General features: G+C 39.6%; 1 protein-coding gene across 4 annotated transcripts in view; it reads right to left on the bottom strand.

The window, feature by feature from the left end:
• Positions 1–23,810, bottom strand: part of UTRN (utrophin) — a 429,397-nt gene that overhangs the window by 302,405 nt on the left and 103,182 nt on the right. For 3 of the 4 annotated variants that reach the window (XM_058170253.1, XM_058170245.1, XM_058170270.1), the window contains exons 15-24: positions 22,925–23,032; positions 21,673–21,852; positions 21,323–21,492; positions 20,201–20,324; positions 18,365–18,452; positions 13,022–13,260; positions 10,868–11,048; positions 5,948–6,093; positions 3,873–4,085; positions 431–544 (exon numbers count right to left, since the gene is read on the bottom strand). In XM_058170253.1, coding sequence (XP_058026236.1) covers positions 431–544; positions 3,873–4,085; positions 5,948–6,093; positions 10,868–11,048; positions 13,022–13,260; positions 18,365–18,452; positions 20,201–20,324; positions 21,323–21,492; positions 21,673–21,852; positions 22,925–23,032 — 1,563 coding nt within the window. The remainder of the gene's footprint in view (positions 1–430; positions 545–3,872; positions 4,086–5,947; positions 6,094–10,867; positions 11,049–13,021; positions 13,261–18,364; positions 18,453–20,200; positions 20,325–21,322; positions 21,493–21,672; positions 21,853–22,924; positions 23,033–23,810) is intronic. The other variant, XM_058170259.1, reaches the window with a different exon arrangement.

Raw genomic sequence — 23,810 nt, forward strand, 5'->3', positions numbered from 1 at the left:
ATTTCCTTAGGGAAATTTCCCTCTAAGAAGAAAAGAAAAGCGATGGTAACTAGATGTGCCAAAGACAGTGAGCATAAAAATACAAAATGCTAAAAAAAAAAAGTCTGTATTCTTTTTCTAAACATGTACTCATAACAATTAAGATGTTTATGGGCAGCGTCAGTGAATTAGCATCCAAGATCCTTTGGATAGCCAATCAGAACTATGCTACAGATAGCTTAATGGATTCCATCTATGACATACATAAAAAGAGACTTCCTTCTTCCATCTTGCATTTGCATTATTACTCTGAGTTCACAAATTGAAAATATAGCAGTAATTGCTCCTTGATAACAGAGGCTACATGTACTCTTCTTTACAATGTTTAGACACAGCCGAGGAATAAACAAAATGGGCATATGCAATAGTATAATAAATTGATGAATCTTACCATGCATTGATCAAGCTGTCTCTGAAGACATTCAGGTTCTGTTTGCTTGATTTGGTCTTTCATTAGGAAATCTTTCACAGAATCCAGCCACCTCTGAATTACTTTTGAATCAGCCTGAATATAATACAGGAAAGTTAATGTTCTATAATGTGATGTATTACTCAAATGCCAAATACGCAATTGTCTGTAATTAACTGCCATGTAAATTTAAAAAATGCAAATATCTGCTCATAGCATTTTATTAGGTTCATGTAAATATCTGTTAACCAAAAACCCAACTACAGAGGTATCTTTTTAGATGACAAGTCAACACAGGGTAGTAACTACAGTAAACAAGGAAGAAAACAATTTTCGAGTTCCTTCAATAGTAGACTTACAACCCCTTTCAACTCATATCTTGGAACTGAGCAAGGACCAGAGTCATATTTCACTAAATTAGAAAAACATGTGACCAAAAATATAATTTTATTACATTTACATAGGGTTATTTATTTAAATGATTTACATGGCTGTCAATCGCGCAAATGCAACTCTGGGCAGCTAACAATAGGTTAAAAGCCAAGAGCAACAGCAGCCCAAAATGATTAAAAGCAACTGTAATAAAAATCAAATGCAATATGCCTAAGGTTAAAAAAAATTCCTTCCCGTTGAAAATCAAATAGTAGGCAATCAAAGCACAGCCAAATCAACTAGCTTCGCCTAACCATCTGGCCCAGTGCTTCAGGGAAAAGCCAAGACTTTGAAACCTTATGGTCATGGCCATCCAAATCTCATGGAACTCAGCAGGCTCCATAACAAGAGAAAGCACATCTCTTACATCCCGCATTCATAGAAGAAACTGGAATATGTTCACCCTGTTAGATCTGATGGGTGAAAATAAATGGAGACAAGCAATCCAGCATATAACCTGGTCCTGTCAAATGTTGGCTTTATAGTTCCTGTCTGCTTTAGAATGGACATTAGATATTCCTTCTTTGTAATTTATATTACTTCACAAAACATCTGGACTTGTTTCCACTACAATTTTGTTTAGTAATTGTCTTGAATCCTTAAAGCAACAGTCCCCAACCTTTCCAGCTCTACGGACCAGAAGCAGCAGCAGGAGGAGGAAGGGGATGATGTCATATTGTGCTCCCACTGCTTTTACAAATGGAACTTCATGCATTCACCCATCGCTTGAGCAGCCCACTTCCCAATGAGCCATGGACCAGTACCAGTCTGTGGAACCTACCAGAACCTACTAGTACCCTAGTGAACATTGGGTGGCAGAACCCTAAACTCACAGTTCCAAAGACTTTCTCTAGTTTATCAGGTCCAACAGATAGATCCAACAACAACATTGACCTGCACAGAGTTCAACTCCAATTAAATCCAAGAGACCTCATTTAATAGAGGCCTAGAATAATGTACACAATACCCTGCAATGTTCTTCTGTACCCTCCTTAGCAGGAGGGACCAGATCCCTTTACACATGGCTGCCAACTATAAATGTAATAAAGACAGAAAAATTACTGTGTTTGTCTGCTTTTACTGCCATGAGGTAATCTTTAAGAAAGGTTCTCACTCACACTTTACCAGTTTCACTGTTTTCCTTCAGCAGGATTACGGGCATTTCTTATGCCAATTCATCACCTGGAGTTCCTCTGAAAACCAGTGCAGGTTCCAGGATACAAGGACATAGAGGGTCCATGCAAGTACAGTTTGGTGCAGGCTCCAGGGCTATTGTTACTCGCTCATTCCAATCAACAGCTAAGGAGACCTCAGACATTCACCAGAACCAGAATTCACCAGAATTTTGTATTCACCAACATTCACATTTAGAATTAAACTCTGAGCTGTTTTAGGCTATTGTAGGATTCTACTGTTTTAGAAATGCTACCGACAGAATTTACGAGTGTTTTTCTTTTCAATGACTACGTGATCATATTGACATGTTCTGCTTTGTTTGTCCAATTTGCATATTCTTAGCTCTACCTCCAATTTTTATTATTTTTCAGCTGATTCAGTTATGAAGTGTGTTTGAAACGGATGAAACATACTGTAGTCCCAAAAATATTTGTTCTATTTTTAGAATGGAGATCTTTATATACTGACTAATTTCTACTGTTGTTAAAATAATTGTTTTATGGTTAAATACTCCTTATGGACCATTAGCTTTGGACTCTCCAAAATCAATCTCTTATTTTTCCCCTTTTGACTCAATTGCATTTAAGACAATTTTTTTCCTGTTCTTGAAAATCCACCCTTGGATTTATCCATCCCTTTTAAATATTGTCAGAATGTTATTCTGCCATTTGCTTCTAGGTCTCTAGTTTACTCCACTAATAGCTAATATCTTGACTTTCATCTGTTTCTCCTGTTGGTTTCCATTTTCCCTTTCCATGTATTGTCCTCACCAAAATATATTTTTTTCTGATTCTCAAACTCAAAGGTGTTTATTCTCTCTGGCTACTATTTCCTTTGATGTTTCATAACTTCCATTTCTACTAATATCTTCATCCCATCAAGCTGGTGAGAAACAAATTCTTGGGTTTATTTGATTATATGATCTCGCAAATAAGTCTATTGGACTTCACTTCAAATAACAACTCTGAGTGCCCTATAAGCTTCTTCACAGATATCTCTCAAAAATAAAAATAGTGCACCCATATTAGTTCTTTCTTAGAAAATATATCCAGAGGTCAAATGATTAATATCACACCATTATCAAGAGCACCTAATGTAGCAGTCCAGAAGCCCTGGACCACTGGAACTATTCTGTGATTGCACCAATGACATGTTTTCGTAACTGCAAATGTGCCAACTAGCCCAGAAAGCTGTTGGACCATTATTTTAGTCTATTATCCATTCTCTCATTACACTGTATGCATGACCCCTGCTTTACAAAAACAGTTAATATTCATTGTCATTCCTCAGCAGAGAGAAGAAAACAATCATGCAGGAAATAAATGTTTTAAATGTCAGGTAATAAATCAAGCCTCATTTTCTGAACTAAACAGTAGTTGGAAACCATTCCAGCCATCTTTCATTAACCTTAGCATAAAGAAATGTCTAAACGCATAAAGAAAGATAAGTATATACATACAATAACTGGAGATTTTTACATCAAGTTTAAATTTTATATTTACAGGCACTAAACAACATTCATTGTTACCAACTAGATACAAAATTTTAAACTGAAGAAGCTACTAAAATAATTTATTTCTGCTTATTCGGTTTTTAGATTGACTCTCCGCTGAACAAGGCGGTATATTATTACTATTTTTCCCATCCCACTGCAATCAGTTCTGTCTGCAGAATGATTGACTCGTAGAATTATATACCATTGGAATCATATAAACAGGCACTAACATTATAGTTTGCTGCAGAATATAAATTAATTTGAGAATGAGGAATATTATATTTACAAGAAAGTATTTAAACAAAAGATTTTTCTACTTACCTCGAATGTTCTCAATTTGGAAACAGTTTCTTCCAATAAGTTAACATCTTTAGAAATCTTTAGTTTTAATTTATCCCTGTATCCTTGCAAACATTTCAATTCTTGCTTGTATAGTTTTGATTTTTCAGCAGAAATATGCTTTTCCAATACTTGTGTGTCTGCAACAAGTTTATCGACCATGACTTTTTGATTTTCTAGGGTTTCACAAACCATCTGCAGGGAATAAATATAAAAATATTAATTATATTTATATTAAATGGTGCTCCTTCATGTTTTATATCCTATAAAATGTATTTGATTTATTGGAATAATGGAATTGACCTTTGTATCAAATTAGGATATTGTCCAGTGCCAAAGTGAAAGTTACACTGTATAATTAAAAGCTTTTTAAAATATTGAACTAGTCCAAAACTCTGATTCTTGTATTGACATCTTGTGTTTATTTTTAGGCAGCAGTTTACAATAAAAATGTTTGGAGGCATCCCTCTCATTCCATCCACCTTCAACATTTGAAAATCTAAAACTAAATTCTACACACAACCCTAACCACTGACATCAAAGGGACAATTAAGTAACTATAACTAGAATTCTAACCCAAGATGGAAAAGCCTAGATAAAATAAATCCTGACTTGCTAACAATGCATTTCGACATTCTCTTTAAGAGCTTTTCTTGAACGTTACTTTCGCCCTACTAAAGGACTCAACCACTTTTCCAACACTGACACATTATTATAGAAAGTTTCGGGTATTGAATAGAATAAAATAGAATTTTTTTATTGGCCAAGTGTGATTGGACGCACAAGGAATTTGTCTTGGTGCATATGCTCTCAGTGTACATAAAAGAAAAGATATCTTATCAAGGTACAACACTTACAACACTTAATGATAGTCATAGGGTACAAATAAGCAATCAAGAAACAATATCAGTATAAATCGTAAGGATACAAGCAACAATCAGGAAACAATCAATATCAGTATAAATCGTAAAGATACAAGCAACAAAGTTACAGTCATACAGTCCTAAGTGGAAGGAGATGGGTGATGGGAACGATGAGAAGATTAATAGTAGTGCAGATTTAGTTTGACAGTGTTGAGGGAATCATTTGTTTAGCAGAGTGATGGTGTTCGGGAAGAAACTGTTCTTGTGTCTAGTTGTTCTGGCGTTCAGTGCTCTGTAGTGTCGTTTTGAGGGTAGGAGTTGAAACAGTTTATGTCCAGTATGTTGTCACAGAATCACCCATTCTCAGCAAGTTTACCTGCTAGAAATGGGATAGCTTTGTGCTTTTAAAATAACTTCAATTGATTTATCTATGGAGATTCTCACATGGTTGTCCCAAAGGTGCTTTTTTCAAAAGGCAGCTGGTCTTTGTTTTCCCTTGAAGACGTTTTGCTTCTCATCCAAGAAGTGGATGAGGGAAAACAAAACCCAATTGCCTTTTGAAAAAGGCACCTTTGGTTCAATTGGCTTAATAAAGACATTGCCTTAATATATCTATATTTTTATATGATCTATAGGAGAACCAATTTCATACCTTGCTTTGATCACATCAGAAATAGGTTAGAACCGTGCTGCTTAAATCTTCATTTTTGCCAGTCATTTGGAATCTCATCACATTAATTAGCATTTGTGTATCCACCATATTTTTTTTTCCTTAAATGGGTTATTATCTGCTTAATCCCAGCTACCCCCCTATTCCTTTGCACTTGCAAAGTGAAGCTCTGCAAGGAAATGATTATTCTGGCTACTTAAAATTATTTAGCTAATACTTCCTAAATCTTCTAAAGCTTTGTTTCTATGAAAAAAAAAGAGCTTTTCTCAATAAACATTTTAGATGCAGCCTTCTTTTTGTTTGCATTTCTGCAATCCAAGCCTCTGTTAGCGCTCTGTCACTGAGCAGCAGTTTTCAGACAAACTTTTTTTAAAACTTTTTTTTAAGACAATCAAACTTCCCGCCCACGTTCCAACATTAGTCACCAGAGTTAAAACGTGATATGATAAAGACATGAAACCAATCCTCTCATATTCTGCTTCATCTGAACTTAGAATTTAATCAAGTGCCAAGAAGAAACATACCTTTGTTTGCTGCAAGGCTTTTTCAACCTGAGTCAAGTCATTTACTGAATTCATGGTGGAGTGCGCTTTGCTTTCCAATTCATTCAACTCATCCTTAATTTTTTTCAAAGAATCCAAATAGGTCTTGGGGGGATGACTTTCAAGTTCTGCATTTAAAGTAAGTATTTAAAGTTGAGTTAACAACTTGCTTATACAGTTTGAACCAAAAATATCAAATATAAATACAATATAACCTAACAGAAATGTTGGTCCACAGTACATACAGACATTCAATTATAGATAATTACTATGTGAAAACATTTTTTTTTTAAAGTTTCTTCTGGCGAATGTATACAAACTGCTTCCTAAAACACTTGCAAAGCCAGTGCAAAAACAGGACTCCAGTACGTGTTTGTTTACACTTATCATCTGAGGCCAACCTTCTCCTCCCCCAACAAGAGTCAAGAGGAGCTGGAAGTAATCAGGTTGAAGAAAGCTAATGCACAATGTAATATTGATTTTTCTTTATAATTCAAAATACAGACAGCTGGAATCACATTAGGGTTGGAATCTATCAGCAGAAAAACTGGGTTAGAAGCCAAAGATTTTTGTCTGTGGACGTAAATCTGACCAATTGAATCATTGACTCAAAAAAATTCTCAACTACACTGTGAATCCCTGCAGAAGAGTGTACAGCAGATCTACATTTTAAAGACCAATTACCTGGATGGCTAATGTCAAATAATGGTTGTAGGCAGCCTTCCCAAGGTGTCTGTTTTATGCCTTTTCACTATAAATACTGTTTATTTATTTATTTATTTATTTTGTCACAACAATATATGTAGGAATCATACAAAAGATTATATAGTATATAAACATATATGGGTAAATATAAGGAGGTATAAGCATATATATAGAAAGAAGAAAAGAAAAACAATAGGACAGGAACGGTAGGCACGTTTGTGCGCTTATGCACGCCCCTTATGGTCCTCTTAGGAATGGGGTGAGGTCAATAGTAGAAAGTTTTTGGATAAAGCTTTTAGGATTATGGGAAGAGACCACAGAGTCAGGTAAAGTGTTCCAAGCACTGATGATTCTGTTACAGAAGTCATATTTTCTGCAATCTAGATTAAAGCGGTTGACATTAAGTTTAAATCTATTAGTTGCTCTAGTATTATTGCAATTAAAGCTGAAGTAGTCTTTAACCGGAAGGACATTACAATAGATGATTCTGTGAGTTAAGCTTAGGTCTTGTCGAAGGCGACAGAGTTCCAAGTTTTCTAAGCCTAGGATTTCAAGTCTGGTGGGATAGGGTATTCTATTGTTTTCAGAGGAATGGAGAACTCTTCTTGTAAAATATTTCTGGACACGTTCAATTGTATTGATGTCAGAGATGTGGTGAGGGTTCCAAACAGGCGAGCTGTATTCTAGAATTGGTCTAGCAAATGTTTTATATGCTCTGGTTAATAGTGTGATGTTTTTGGAAAAGAAACTACGCAAGATTTCCTGCCTGGGCAGGGGGTTGGACTAGAAGGCCTCCAAGGTCCCTTCCAACTCTGATGTTATGTTATGTTATGTTAAGATTAGGTTTACAACTCTTAGAGCTTTTTTTGCTATGTAATTGCAGTGGGCTTTGGCACTTAGATCATTTGACATGAAAACTCCAAGGTCTCTAACGGGATGGGGGTCATCTGTAAGGTAATGTCCATCTAGTATGTACTTAGTTTTTGGGTTCTTTTTTCCTATATGTAAGACTGAGCATTTGCTGGTTGAAATTTGGAGCTGCCAATTTTTAGACCAAGCGGTTAGATGATCAAGGTCGTTTTGAATTATAGAAGTATTGTCTGTGATGTTAAATAGTTTGACATCATCAGCAAAGAGAACACAATTACTTGAGATATGGTCACAAAGATCATTAATGTATAGTATAAAGAGTATTGGTCCAAGAACGCTGCCTTGAGGAACGCCACTCTTGACAGGAACAGGATTTGATAGAGCATTGCCAATTTTGACCACTTGTTGTCTGTTCTTTGATGTGCTGCTGCTCTGTTTAATTCAGTTCTGAATGTATGCTAATATTGATAGGATTTGATTATGGCTTAGAATAGTTTACGGAACTTGTTATTCCCTTTTCTGGTACTCTTTGGCAACTAGCATTGAAAGAAATACCTGCAGTATTGGTCATTTACATAAATGTTAATCAAGTCTCACAGCTATGTCTGCTTCATCTGTTTGTTTTATCAACCGCAACTGAGCAAATTAGTGGCTGTATCCTAAGTAATGAATTCAGGTTTAAACTTTTCATATATATTTTTTCCGCTTCACTTTTCCTTCAAAATAGTTGGGGGGAAAAGATACTTCATTTGTTTACCTTTATATTTGACAATTTGAAAAGGAGGGTTATGATAAGATGTTTCTGGCTGATTGTATGGAAATAAGTATTCGAATTATTAAATTCTAATAAGAATGATCACCTTCTGCTATTTATAAAAATCAATATCCAATTAATAATTCAAATGCAACTGCTACATTGTTCTTTTTATTTTCTTCTTTTTCTTTTTCTTTCTAATCCTCAATCCAGGATTCTATTTTCCTAAATATAAACTATAAATATAAAATATTTAAAATATATTTTGAATATGAGTTGATTTGCTTTTGTTCTACATACCTTAAACATAACTTCTGCACTCAGCTGACATAACAACTTAATTAGGGGTGTATTAACTAGAGAGCTAGTTTGGTATAAGGATTAAGATTAATATTAGCAACCTATAATAAGGACAAAAAGGAAAATCCACAAATAAAAATCAAAACAATGGTATTTAGATCCTAAGAAGCTACATGTATGTATCCAGATATGCAAGCAAAATGTTGGAGATGTAATTGTGATGACGCTACATATTTTCATATTTGGTGGACTTGGAAGGATATTAAGGCCTTTTGGATAAAAATTTGGTGGATTTTACAAAATGTTCTGAAAAGTTCCTGCCGCAATTTTTTCTGCTGGGAATTATTACGGACTGTACAGTAATTGAGACTAAATTGATTTTAAATCTAATAACAGTGGCAAGATTACTGATAGGACAGTATTGGAAGAAAAAAGAAGTACCTACAATAGAAGAATGGATATTGAAAGTTGCCAATTTGGCTGAGATGGCAAAAATCTCAGCCTTTTTGAAAGACAATACGCAAGAAAGATAGTTAAAGGAATGGAAAAAATGGATTGACTATATATTCAAAGTAGATATCAGACTAAGAGTTATCAGACTGCCTTTGAATGATTAGGATGTATTATTTCTGATTGCTTTGGGGGAAGTTAGGAACTGATGAGAATTGTAGGAGTATAATTGAGTTGGGAGGAAGAAAATTTTTTAGCATGTGTTTGTTTTATTTTTAACTATACCTTGTGTTTGTTCCGGGAAGTCGGGGTGGGTGGGGAGGAGGGTTTGTGAAGGGAGGGGAGGGTGGGGGAAAGTGGGGGGAAATTTTGTAAAACTTTTTTAATTAAAAAAAAATCAAAACAATGGGCAGAATCCATGTTCTCTTCCAAAGCAGAAGAAGATTTGTGAGTAGTACCCTCTTTTCACAGTAAAAAAAAGAGTTCTGAATCCGAGTATTAAAACAAATCAACAGAGAATTGCAAGCATACTTAAGCTGCATGAAAGAAAAGCTGTCTCAACCTAAGGCAGCATTGAGCAGTAATAACTTCAAGCATGTTGACATTTGGGTTTTACTAGAACGTTTTATTGACACTGACATTTTCTGTGTTTATTGCTGAATTTAAGTAACACATTTTATATGTGTGATTTTTGTTTAGTTGCCCAAGGCAGACATTTAGTCTGGCAGGGTATACATTAAACCATCATAACAAATGATGCTCCTTAAGACTTTCTATTCAAGGTCAACAAAAGTGAAGACAGTTCTTGTGTTTTAGACATAAGGGATATCTTGACAGATTGAACTCCTGACAGTCTGACTTAAGAGAAAGTGCTTAACAGAACACAGAACGCAAAAGTAAACCTCGCCACTTTAGACGGTCAGCTTTACTCCCACTCCATCCTTCAAGCACACCAAAGGGGCAATCTGACCTTGGAATCAATACAATCAAAAGAAAAAAGAGCATTATATAGATAAGGACAAGTACATGTTTTTTATCAATTATCATTTATCATGTTGTTATCAAATCAATGTTGTTGATTTGATAACAAGTACATGTTTTGATAAGGACAAGTACATGTTTTGACAAAAGGGACACGGTGACTCAGGGGCTAGGATGTTGAGTTTGTCGATCAAAAGGTCGGCAGCTCAACGGTTCAAATCCCTAGTGCTGCCGTGTAACGGGGTGAGCTCCTGTTACTTGTCCCAGTTTCTGCCAACCTAGCAGTTTCGAAAGCACGTAAGAAATGCAAGTAGAAAAATAGGGACCACCTTTGGTGGGAAGGTAACAGCGTTCTGTGCGCCTTTGGTGTTGAGTCATGCCAGCCACATGACCACAGAGACGTCTTCGGACAGCGCCTGCTCTTCGGCTTTGAAAGGGAGATGAGCACCGCCCCCTAGAATCGGCAACGACTAGCACATATGTACGAGGGAAACCTTTACCTTTTTACCTTTATATGTTTTGACATCACCTAGGAAATTCCATACTCTCTCTTTTCACCAGCTTTTGGAATGATTTGCTTAATAAATTCATTCAATCCAGAAAAGCCCCAATCTAGATGGATGCTGGGAGGAGGGTGGCAAAGAAGATATTTCTGACATTACAAAAAGAAGGCCAATCTATTTCTTCCCTTTTAAGATTATGCTCGTGGTTATTTATATAGCGTTTGCCAAAATCTAAGATGAAAGCAGCCCCAGTTGCGAGGTTTTTGCTCCTAGCAAAAACGGAAACTTAAAGACAATACAAAGGAGAGGAAGGGAGATTTTATAGAAATCAAAGCACACCTCTCTTCAGCTTGTGCAGAAGAAGTTCTAGTTCCTGCTGAGCAGAACTGAAGCGGCTGTTCAAAGGGCAAAAGCTATCTTCAATAAAGTCTGGAGCAGCAGGATGAGATGTCAGCTCCTCGCACTTGCTCTTCAGATGTTCCATTTGAGGAGTCAGACTTAAGAGGTTTGTGAGTTCCCTCTAAGAAAGACAGAGTGCCAACATTGGTTATTTTTAACATAATATTTTTAAAGACTCCAAGAATTTCATTTCCTTGGCAGTTTACAAATATGATTAAAATTACAATATAAAATAATATTTAGGTAAATATTATTTATCTAAATTTATTTATTTAGATTTATCTAAATATCTAAATATCTAAATATTTATATATTTAGATAAAAACTTCATCATCACCACCATCATTATTATTTTCATAATAGTGTAATAACAAAAGCAAATAAGACCAAAGCAAAACAGTATTCATTAAACCTGAAATAGATCCATATAATGTCTAAAGCCGTGATGGCAAATTTATGGCACGCGTGCCTGAAGTGGCACATGGTGATCTGTCCCCCTCCACAGTCCGGGAGACACAAGCGATGACTTAATTAGCCGGCAACTATCAGCTCTGGCAGCAAACTAGCGAGCGTCTGCCAAGTGTCTCTGTTATCTCTCTTGATAATAATAATAATAATAATAATAATAATAATAATAATAATAATAATAATAATAATAATAATAATAATAATAATAATAATAATAATAATAATAATATTTTAATTTGTATACCGCCCTTCTCCCGAAGGACTCAGGGCGGTGCACAGCCAAAATAAAATACAAAAAGAACAGCACATACAATACTAAGAACAACCCCTTAAAAAAACGTATTCAATTGGCCAAAATTTAAAATACAATAACACCCTATAAAATTTACAAAAATTTAAAACCCATAAAAGCAAATTAAAATTTTAAAATCAAGCCAGTCGCCGATGAGTCAGCCAGGAAACCAGGAACAAACAGGACTTCAGCTCTAATTCTCCCTCTAAGCAGTTGATTTGCTTGCCACAAAGTGGTATAGCAGCCCTTGCTGCTTTTATATCCCGTGGGGTGTGGCTCCATGACTCAGCACTTCCTAGGCCTGCCCCACCCCTGCTTCTGTTGTTCCCGCCTCTCCTGACTACTAAACCTAGGGTCCAGCCAGGCCTGATTGCCATTAGCCGGGTCTGGAGGCGTGGCCTGGGGGGGGGAAGAGTCAGGGGACGGAGGCCTCATTATCTCCTCCACCTGGCCTGCCTCTGGCTCCTGGAGCTGAGCCAGGGAAGCCGGTGCTCCAGAGATAAGTCCTGATGGCCCTTCCCCCTCACTTTCCGAGTCACTTTCTGGCAGGGGGCCCAGCTCGGGAGCCGCAGACACAACACATGGAGTGATGTCACCTGGCACGCGTGGCAGTGCTTATTTCACTTCTGGGATTCTGACGTGGATGTGCACACAATGATCAGCTGGCCTTTGTGCTTGCGTCAGAGCTGGTCTTCCATTTTCCAGCATGAGCATGTATGCTGGCCAGCTGATAGGCGCATGCGCATGCATGGCAGTAACCTGAAGACTTGCCGGCAGTAAAGAAGAAGAAACTGCAAGTACATTCTCCAGTGCGCGCATGACCCTGGGCAACTCCTATTCCTAGTCTCGGCCCAGACGAGCACGCGCGCAAAGCATACATGTAGTGATCCCTTTTCAGCACTTGGTGCCAAAAAGGTTCGCCATTACTGGACTAGAGCTACTAATACTATTGTCTATCTAAGTGCTAGAAAGACCATAATACAAACTCCAGATGAACCTCTCTCAGGAGAACTTTCCACAGATGAAGTACCATAATGGAAAAACCTGTTCCTCTTAGAGCCAACTTGCCTCACCTGGTGGTACACCTGAACAGACCTTTTCAAGATCATGTTCGAGTCCAGGCACATAAATATGAGACAACAACTGTACTCTAGTGCAGGGGTCTCCAACCTTGACAACTTTAAGACTTGTGGACTTCAACTCCCAGAGTTCTGGGAGTTGGAGTCCACAAGTCTTAAAGTTGTCAGGGTTGGAGACCCCTGCTCTAGTGGTATAGGTCAAACATAAATTATTGTATTTTGTGTATTTTTGTGTACCAAGGTTGTCAATCTTACCTGGCACAACTCCTGCAGCACTGCTAATGGTTGATGCTCAACTACTGCATAATTGTCTTGGAGCCATGCTTCTTTTTCACTCACAGACTTATCGAGTTTATTCAATTCACTAAAGTAATTATTGATTTCATCCTGATATTGCATTTTTCTTGCTACTTCTTCCAAGTAGAAAGCAGTCCCTTTCCATTCTCCCAAGAGCCTCTTAAGAGCGTTGCCTGTCTCTTCAGTAGGAAGCCCTTCTGAACAAAGAAAAGGAATCAAGTGTGCAAGTTGCAATGTATGGAAGATTTTATTTCAGCTCTATTCCAGGTATAAATGCTAAAAGCAGGATTTTGAGCTACAGGTTTGTGATGTATTAGTTCACTTATCGTTCTAAGGCACAATACAAACGCAAACAAACAAAACAAAACACATTATGGCTAAGCATCACGCAAGGGACAGGTCAAACAATATCTTTTTTAATAAAGTATGTTTATATTTTTCAACCATCATTTAACACATGGCTTCATTTAACTAAACTTTCACGTCTTAATGAAAAGGATAAAAGCAGACAAAAACATTGTCATAAGTGTACCTTTGCATTAAGAAATTACACAAAAAGCTCGGGAGTTCCTGGCCTCCATGACGGCCTTGGACCTGACTCAAGTAGTGGATGGCCCCACTCACATCGGGGGAGGCACACTGGACCTGATTTTTGTCTCTGGTCAGTGGTTGAGAGAGCTGGACTTAAAGGAAATAGTCATTGAACCTTTGTCATGGTCAGATCACTCTCTCCTTCGCCTGGACTTTCTGACCGCTACCCAACACCGCAGGGAGACGGAACCATTACGGTGGTACCGTCCCAGGCGCCTGATGGACCCTGAGAGGTTTCGGACGGAGCTTGGGCCACTTCCTGAGGGTCTGGCTCACGGCACGGCAGAGGAACTAGCTGCAGCCTGGGAACGGGCTGCGGCTGGGGCTTTAGACCGTGTCAGGCCTTTGCGGCCTCTGACCCGCGCAGATCCCAACCGGCTCCTTGGTTCTCCGAGGAGCTGAGGGGATGAAACGCCGGAGAAGACGCCTAGAGAGTTCCTGGAGGTCCAGCCGCTCAGAGGTTGATCGGACACTAGTTAGATCCTATACCAGGACCTACCTAGTGGCACTGAGGGAAGCGAGGCGCCCACGCCTCCTCATTGCGCCGGCAGATAACCGCCCAGCTGCCCTGTTTGGTGACCCGCCCTCCTTCACCAGGGGAGCGGGATGACCCGCTGCGGGACGTGCTGAGGAGTTTAACGGTTATCTATACGATAAAATCGCTCAGCTTAGGGACGGTCTGGACCAAAATTGTGGCGATTCAGACGAGGTATCTGAGGGCGGTCTTGGTGATGTTGTGTGGGATGAGTTTGACCCTGTGACTCCCGAGGACATGGACAGGTTGCTGGGTAGATTGAATGCCACCACGTGTTTACTGGACCCGTGCCCCTCCTGGCTGGTGCTGGCCACTCAGGAGGTGACACGAGGCTGGCTCCAGGGGATTACGAGCGCTTCCTTGTTGGAGGGAGTCTTCCGGCCGCCTTGAAAGAGGCGGTGGTGAGGCCCCTCCTCAAGAAGCCTTCCCTGGACCCGGCTGTTTTAGGTAATTATCGTCCGGTCTCCAACCTTCGCTCGCGAAGGTTGTAGAGAGTATGGTGGCATATCAGTTTCCCCTGCACCTGGAGGAAACTGTCTATCTGGACCCGTTCCAGTCCAGCTTCCGACCCGGTTACAGCACTGAGACGGCTTTGGTCGCGTTGGTGGATGATCTCTGGAGGGCCAGGGATAGGGGTTATTCCTCTGCCCTGGTCCTATTAGACCTCTCAGCGGCTTTTGATACCATCGACCATGGTATCCTGCTGCGCCGGTTGGGGGGGTTGGGGGGGAGGCACCGTGTATCGGTGGTTCTCCTCCCATCTCTCCGACCGTCGCAGACGGTGTTGAGGGGGGGGCAGAGGTCGACCCCACGGCGCCTCACTTGTGGGGTGCCGCAGGGGTCGATTCTCTCGCCCCTTCTGTTCAACATCTATATGAAGCCGCTGGGTGAGATCATCAGTGGCTTCGGTGTGAGGTACCAGCTGTACGCTGATGACACCCAGCTGTACTTTTCCACACCGGACCACCCCAATGAAGCTATCAAGTGCTGTCCCGTGTTTGGAAGCCGACGGGTCTGGATGGGGAGAAACAGGCTCAAGCTCAATCCTCCAAGAGGGAGTGGCTGGGGATGCCGGCACCCCGGTAGAGTCAGCTGAGTCCGCGGCTGACTGTCGGGAGCGAGTCATTGGCCCCGATGGAGAGGGTGCGAATTTGGGCGTTCTCCTGGATGCACGGCTGTCTTTTGAAGATCATTTGACGGCCGCCTCCAGGAGAGCTTTCCACCAGGTTCGCTTGGTGCGCCAGTTGCGCCTTTCTAGACCGGGATGCCTTGTGCACAGTCACCACGCCTTGTGACGCCTCGCCTGACTACTGCAATGCTCTCTACATGGGGCTCCCCTTGAAGGGCATCCGGAGGCTGCAGTTGGTCCAGAATGCAGCTGTGCGGGTGATAGAGGGGGCCCCTCCTGGCTCCCGGGTGACACCTATCCTGCGGAGGCTGCCCTGGCTACCTGTGGCCTTCCGGTGCGCTTCAAGGTGTTGGTGAACGCCTTTAAAGCGCCCATGGCATAGGGCCGGGTTACTTACGGGACCGCCTGCTGCTACCAAATACCTCTCACCGACCCGTGCGCTCTCACAGAGAGGGACTCTCAGGGTGCCGCCGGCGCGACAATGTCGCCTGGCGACACCCAGGGACGGGCCTTCTGTGGGGCCCCGCCTCTGGAACGAGCTCCCCCCAGGACTTCGTCAACTTCCGGACCTCCGAACCTTTCGCCGCGAGCTCAAAACTTACTTATTTATCTGCGCTGGACTGGGTTAGTTTTTTAAGTTATGGGTTTTTAAATGGGTTTTACTTCCAAATTTTAATTATGGCCAATTTAAATAAGTTTTTTATTAGTATTTTAATTGTATGTATTGTGCATTTTACTTGGCTGTGAACCGCCCTGAGTCCTTCGGGAGAAGGGCGGTATACAAATTTAAATAATAAATAAATAAAATAAAACAAAAGCTTAAGACTGATCAACAGAACTGAATACATGAATATTAGCAAGGAAAAAAGTCACACATCTTTTCCTTGTTAGGCATCTGTTCTCTGTATTAACCTGTGCTCTGGATATTTCAGTTTTACTGCTGAAATCTAACTGGTTTCATTGAAAATCATACAATATTAATAAAAATTGTGTGGCTGCCTGAACTTTGCTGGGTCAAGACCATCAAAATATTCCAACTGCATTCAGAAACTAACTCCTGTTTTCTCCTGCATAGTTTCACTTGTGTCCATTGCTTCACCCTGCTGTATGGCTGGTTCCTTCCTATTTACCATATTTTTCGGACTATAAGATACACCGGTGTATAAGACGCCCCAAGATTTCGAAGAGGTAACCAAGAAAAAAATGTTTTTGCTCTCCCCAGCCCACATGAGGACTATGCAGGCCTCCCAAAGCCGCAGCGCACCCCGTTTCTACAAAAAAATGGTCTGTTTTTGCCCATTTTTCGCAAAAACGAAGGTGTTTTTGCCCTCCGCAGCCCACAGGAAAACTCTGCAGACCTCCCACCCTGTTTTTGCAAAAAAAAGGGGGGGGCTGTTTTTTGCAAAGCAGGGGTGAAATGGAAAATTTGTTACTACCGGTTCTGTGGGCATGGCTTGGGGGGGGGTGTAAAGTGACTGGGTGGGCGTGGCCAACTTTTTTTTTTCTTTTCACTTTTAAAAGCATTTTTTCTACAACCTCTTCAGCCAAAGAGGTTGTAAACAAATGCTTTTAAAAGCCTGTGATGATCAGGCAACTCAGCTGGGATCGCCAGAAGAAAAAAGCTTTTAAAGGTTCTGATGATCCCAGCTGAGTTGCCTGATCACCAGAACCGTTTAAAAGCATTTTTTCTACAACCTCTTTGGCCAAAGAGGTTGCAAAAAATGCTTTTAAAAGGTTCTGGTGATCAAGCAACTCAGCTGGGATCACCAGAAGAGTCTTTTAAAAACTTTCTTTTTAACAACCTCTTCAGTGAAGAGGTTGTAGAAAAAATGCTTTTAAAGGGTTCTGACGATCCCAGCGAGTCGCGTGATCATCAGAGACTTTTTTTTTACTTTTAAAAGCATTTTTTCGGCCGAAGAAAAAATGCTTTTAAAAGTAAAAAAAAATCCTCTGATAATCGTGCGGCTCAGCTGGGGGGGGCAGGGATTTTTGCTACCTATTCTCTGTACCACCCACCGCCATCGTTATCAGATCTGGCGATCCGGTCCGAACCAGGAGCATTTCACCTCTGACGCGAGGCTTTAGGAGGCCAAAAATGGCTGTGTTCAGTGTATAAGATACACCATTACCACCCTCCTTTGGGGGGAGTATGTCTTATACTCCGAAAAGTATGGTATGTCTGCTACCTTGAAAAACTTAAGAGAAGAGCACAGCTTGAGAATGAGGAACCTTAGCTGAGTTCCAAAATGTTACTAAACTAAAACTCCAGAATCCCTCACCTCTGACCTGATCATGGAGTTGCTGGACATTGCAATTTACCAATACCTGGGTGGGTTCATAATTTCCCAGCCCTGACTTAAGCATAATAATTGAATACCTATTATAATACATGCTGGAAGATGGAAAAACAGTTTATTTTTAAAATTCATTTTCACTAAGGGGTTTTTTTTCCCCCTCAAAACAATGTTAAATATATAAAACTCAAATGAATTTACATTCATTAAGTCCTGCCTTCACAAATTTATGGGAAAATTTTCATTTCAATCAATTAACATTAGTATATCAATGCAGGTTTTTGTGCCCATTGCCAGTCCAATGGTGATGAACTTTTGGATTAATATGCTATGATCTGATTACCTGGTATCCTGACATTTTGCCAGAAATTGTGCCTGACCACTTCAGAAGTGAAAGTGGTCTGCTCTGTAGCACACTTCTTGACAAATCCACTTAAAGATTTAATTTTGTAACAAAAATAAGAGCTCCTGCTGTTGCCCCTGAACTGTTGAAGTGTTTGCCACAAACCAGATCACTTTTACCTCTGAAGGTGCCAGCCACTGTTACTGGCAAAACGTCAGGACACCAGATAATTAAAAAATAAACTATATAGCCTGGACACTCATCACCATTAAATTATAACTAGCATTGTCACAAATTTCCATTAACATACATTCAGGTGGATTCAAACTTTCTAAAAATTCCAAATATTAACAAGACAAAATAATTGAAAAGACACATGCTTCTCCTTTCCATTATATGGTAACATTACCTTTTCCCATTTGGTCTAGCAGATTTTCTCCAGTCTGACTCAATTCATTCAACGTTTTCTCTTTTTCCACTCTTTCTTTTTTTATTGCCTGTCAATCAAAGCCATAAAACTCACAAGTGAATACCTAAACATTTTAAAATTCCACTAAGCAAAATTGAGCCTTTTTTCCTCCACCTCTGCAGTTACTAACTAGTGATTCTAACTTTTCAGTAGAATTACAGCACTAAATAATAAACCAGATGAGGATGCATTTAGGACCGTGGTATTTACGGGTTCGCCTTCTGCCACCATTTGCCTCCCACCGACCCATGCGCTCCCACAGAGAGGGTCTCCTCAGGGTGCTGTCTGCCAAACAATGTCGGCTGGCGGCCCCCAGGGGGAGGGCCTTCTCTGTGGGGGCTCCTTCCCTCTGGAACGAACTTCCCCCAGGACTTCGTCAACTCCCTGATCTCCGGACCTTTCGCCGCGAGCTGAAGACGTATCTATTCTTCCGCGCTGGACTGGCATAAATTTTATTATTTGTATTTTAAATGGGGTTTTATGGTTTTATTTTAATTATGGGCCAAATTTAATAAGTTTTTTATCATTGCTTTTATTGTATTGTATCTATTTATTGTCGATTTTACTTGGCTGTGAACCGCCCTGAGTCCTTCGGGAGAAGGGCGGTATACAAATTATATTATTATTATTATTATTATTATTATTATTATTATTATTATTATTATTATTATTATTTACTGTATATCAAAATGCTTTCCACTTAGGTCATATTTTCATAAAATCATCATACATCACAAGCTGAAAATTAATTAAGTCTTCAATCGCTACATCCTCCTCAGATATTTACATCTTTTTGAGCATCTTATCACTCTCTGAAACTCCACTGTCAGCCAATTATCACTTATTAAATAATCTTTACTTAAACTAAACATTGTGTCTCCAGATTAGTCATTGATTTTTCTGTCTCTCTCTCATGCTACTGTGACACGTAGATCAAATCAGAGTGACAGAAAACTTAAATGAGTCTTTGTAAAATAATGTGTCAGGAACCTTGTAAACAGGCTATTCTGGTTCACGGAAAAGAATCCATTAAATTTAACAAGTGTTAGATGCTCTGGGAGCACCCTCCAAATATATATAATTATTACAGCAGCAAGTAACTTGGTTCTTTTAATAGCAACATTCCAGACTGCAATTTTTTATGAAGTGTAGCTGCTATAATCCAAAGTTAAAGATTTTGAGAAAATGATCGGAGTGATATTTCACAATCTGCATTTAGGATTAAAACAAAAGACAAAGCTGCACAGTCCCCCGCCCCCATTATGGGTCATAAACAACTCTATGATATCTGATAATATTTCACATAGGAGGTATCTCTGTGGTGATATTTTTAATTAAGCCATTTAAAATGAGCTTAAAACAATTATTGTCAACATTTCCATTTTTTATACCTTCTCTCCACAGGGTGGACCGGAAGGTTATTAGATGTCTGAAATCATGACTTCATTTTTTTTTCTGTTTTATTGAGAGGATTTCTGCAGGGTCCATATTTAAGAATAAGATTTTCTCTAAAAACGTTCTTCCTTCTCCAAAGTAAAAAGGGAATTTAATACAAGGGAGGAAACCAAAAAGAAGCCAGAAGTGCCATCAAACCTCTAAGCATTGCCTGTCATTAGTAAAAGGGCATTATTTTTAGCCAGTAGGGAATAATTATGTTAGCCAAAAAGATATTTATAAATCGAATTCAATTTAGAGAACCTTTCCTATCAGACGCTACTTCCAGCTGTTAGCAAGACAATGTGTTCACTGAGAATGCCTTCCCATTTTTCTCTTTACCTTCAGTTTTTCTTTCATGCCTGAAGTCTCTCTCATCTTCTTGTACTCTTTGATCTCTATGGCCTGAATGGCAGCTTTTGATTTTAAAATCCCATTCAACAACTCGGCAATTTCAACCTCGAGCCTAGAGTAAGAAGCAGAACAATGTTTGGAATAATGTTTCCTCCCATTCAAAACTCAAAGATCTTAAAACATTTTAATCATCTTTTTTCCTCTACAACTTTCTAGTTAAACCATTATCTTTTGTCTAAAATGTATTCTTCCATGTATTGAAGGTTACAGGCTCACCAGCATATAATGTGGTGGAAACTAACTAACATTTCCTAGATTGGGGGAAGGGGAGACATTTTGTCTTGAAAAAGAATAGTTATAGTCTCACTATATTCTCCACTCTCCTGTTCCTCGTCCTAAAAGTAGTATTCTCAACTTGCTGCCTCCTTCAAATATACATGCCTGAGAGTTCCATAATTTCCAAACATAATAAGGGGAGGAAATAATATATTCAAACCATATTCAGTTAGACTGATTCAAACACTGGCAGGCCAAGAAAGTGCTAGTGCAGAAATTATTGCAAGTTTCTTCATTTCCTGAAAAATGGCGGCAAGAAGATTCTTACAGCTGTTGTTGCAGCAGCCCTCATCCCAATGACCAAAGATGGCTGTACTTTGAAATTCAGAAACATCAGACCCAGAGAAGCAATGAGATAAACACCATCCATTAAAGGCTTAAAGCAGCTTGTCCACTGCTCCCTCCTCACTGTTAATTCTAAAGCAACTAATTTGCTTTCATCTGTAATCAACAAACGCATCTGGGAAATAACTTGAGGTACATTCTGGGCTAAGTCTTGATTTTCTTAACACCAATTAGTTGAATTAAGTCAGTTAACTCACCACATTAAACCACAAGCCAAGTTAACACACCCAAAGAGTGGCTTCATATAACACACTAAATAAAAAGAGGCGTGTTGCAAAGGGACCACACCCAACATGTGAAGGAAGAAAATGGATCAGCCTATAAGGGAAAGTAATGGCCTTGCAAGCAAAGAAAGTATTTTTTGTTAATAATACAGTCCTATGTTCGGTGAGAAAGGAATGGTGTTTCCAGACCGAGATGTCATCTTACTTTTTTCTCATTTCAATATCCAGGCCAGTTTGCCGCCTCCTTGGTAGAGGTGGTGGAGTCTGTTCCATTTGGATGTCCTGGGCTGTTTTTTGTTTCTTGACCAGGATTGTTTCGGTGAGAACATTCTGAGAAATCTGGGGCATTCCAACTTTTACAATTGCCTCAGTAACCTAAAGGAACAATGGAGACAGGGGTCAATCTTGATCAAAAGAAACTGGGGGGGGGGATTCAAAAACTTCAATGAATGACAACTTTGTTTATATTACGAATGCAATTAACGGAAGCACAACATTCATATTCAAATGAAGCCCCAACCAAAACATAAAGAGAAGGTAGCGTTTGGATGATACCTGATTAGAGTAATCCTCAAGTTTCTGAACTAAGTTGTCCCATCTCTGTGTGAGTTCTTCAAGATTACTGTCAATTTTTTTTAATGCCTTCTTGTTGTTCAGGAGCTGTGCCAAATCCTGGGCCATCTCATTCAGCTGCTCTAACATCTGGCGCTTCTTTGCCATGTCTTCTTTCAGACTCTGACAGTGAAAAAACAACAGCCATGCCATTTTAGAGCATTGTCTTTTGCTCAGATATCCCACAGGAACAGCTACTTTCTTAGAATGTAAGATGTTTGTAAATTTGTAAATTCCAACAGAATAGGAATTATGGACAGAGAAAGGTGAGCTTCCAGAACATTCATATCCATTCCGTCGTAGACTATTTATTTTGAATACTTGCTAGAACAGCCTGTTTTCCAATGGGCTGTACCCCAAATTCACAGAACATGCTGAAAATATTAGAACTGAAGCCAAATACGGGTACTCCTCACTTACCAACTGCAATGGGGAGTGGCGACTCCATCACTAAGCAATGCAATTGTAAAAAGTGAAATATCATGGGACCATGACCAAATTTCAATGTCAATTCTAAGTGTGATAATTAGTCAAATCACCCACAATTGCTAAGCATGATTTCACATGATCATGACTTATGATTTCCTGCTGGTTTCCCCAATGACTTTACTAGTCAGAAGCCAACTGTGAGAGTTGCAAATGGTGATCATGTGACCTCAGGATTCGGCAACCATAGTAAAGGCACTGTGCTGCTAGCACCCAAATCACAACAACCTGAAATAGCCTAAGTTTGAAGAGCAGTTGTGAGTCTCTTTTTTAATATCTTTGTAACTTCAAATGACTGCTGATCAAGGCAGTCAATAAGTGAGGACTACCTATATATCTGGGAAATAGGAGGTTTGGAGAGATGAGGCTGCAATGCTATTTTGAGCGGTTACAGAAATAATGAGTTCCAGGCCACTATTACCATTCAGAGGTTCCACTGCATTGAACCTTGGAAATATTTTAGAATTTCCCACATAAGAAGAGACTTTGCCATTTAAAACATTATGGATAATATCACTATCGAGGCATTCCTTGAGTAAAAACCAAAATTGTTTCAGAGGGTGGGAAGTTTTTGATCATGATCTCTGCCTGCAACAGACACAATTTATGCCTCTCCCCCCTCCCCATCTCTTTCTCTGGTATATCTGTTAAATAAATAAGGCTTATTTGTTTATTTATTAGAGTTACAATACAAGAAAGTAATACTTACTGCCAGCTTTCGAACATTTGCACCCAGCTCTGTTTGATCTTTGAAGTTGCATGTCTGTATTCTGCTTAAAGCCTCTTCTTTTTCAACCAACCAGGCTTTCAACATACACTGAAGAAAAAAGTACATCCACAGATATACTTACTTAATTCCCCTATATTTTATACACCACCACCATTGCATAAACAAGACCCCAGAATCATAACAGTAATCAAGCTGCCTTTTAAGTTACAATCACACAAAATTATGGGTTGTTTCCATTTTCAACATAATAGGTATCATGCTACATGCAGCAACCATGATTGGGTAGGAATGTCTTAAAACTCAATTGCTAGATATTCATGAGAAAATAGCAATAGCATTCAGAATTATATACTGCTTCAGTGCTTTACAGCCCTAAGCCACGGGTCCCCGACCTGTTGGCCACCAGGCCACATGAGTGGCTGACCAGTGTGTGCACGTGTGTGCATGTGCGCACACACGCCACTCACACCAGCATCACCGCGAGTACTCCACATCACGGCCCTGTTCGTGTGCGCTCACAGCCCCATTCGTTTGTGCATGTAAAGGCGCCTGCCCCTCCCCTCAAGCTTCCAACCTAGAAAGGTTGGGGAACTCTGCTCTAAGCGTTACAGAGTCAGCATATTACCCCCAACAATCTGGCTCATCATTTTAGCAACCTCAGAAAGATGGATGGCTGAGTCAACCTTGAGCCAGTCAGGGTCGAACTCCTGGCAGTGGGAATACAGAGTTAGCCTGCAATGCTGCATTCTAACCACTGTGACACCATAGCATTAAACCCTACCCAAACAAAAATTATGAAAAGATATCATTCAGAGAAAACAAAATGAAATTCCCCCAAAAAATTTAATCTCTATTTTCTACTCTG

This window comes from Ahaetulla prasina, chromosome 1, assembly GCF_028640845.1.
Source record: "Ahaetulla prasina isolate Xishuangbanna chromosome 1, ASM2864084v1, whole genome shotgun sequence".
NCBI classification, from domain to species: Eukaryota; Metazoa; Chordata; class Lepidosauria; order Squamata; family Colubridae; genus Ahaetulla; species Ahaetulla prasina.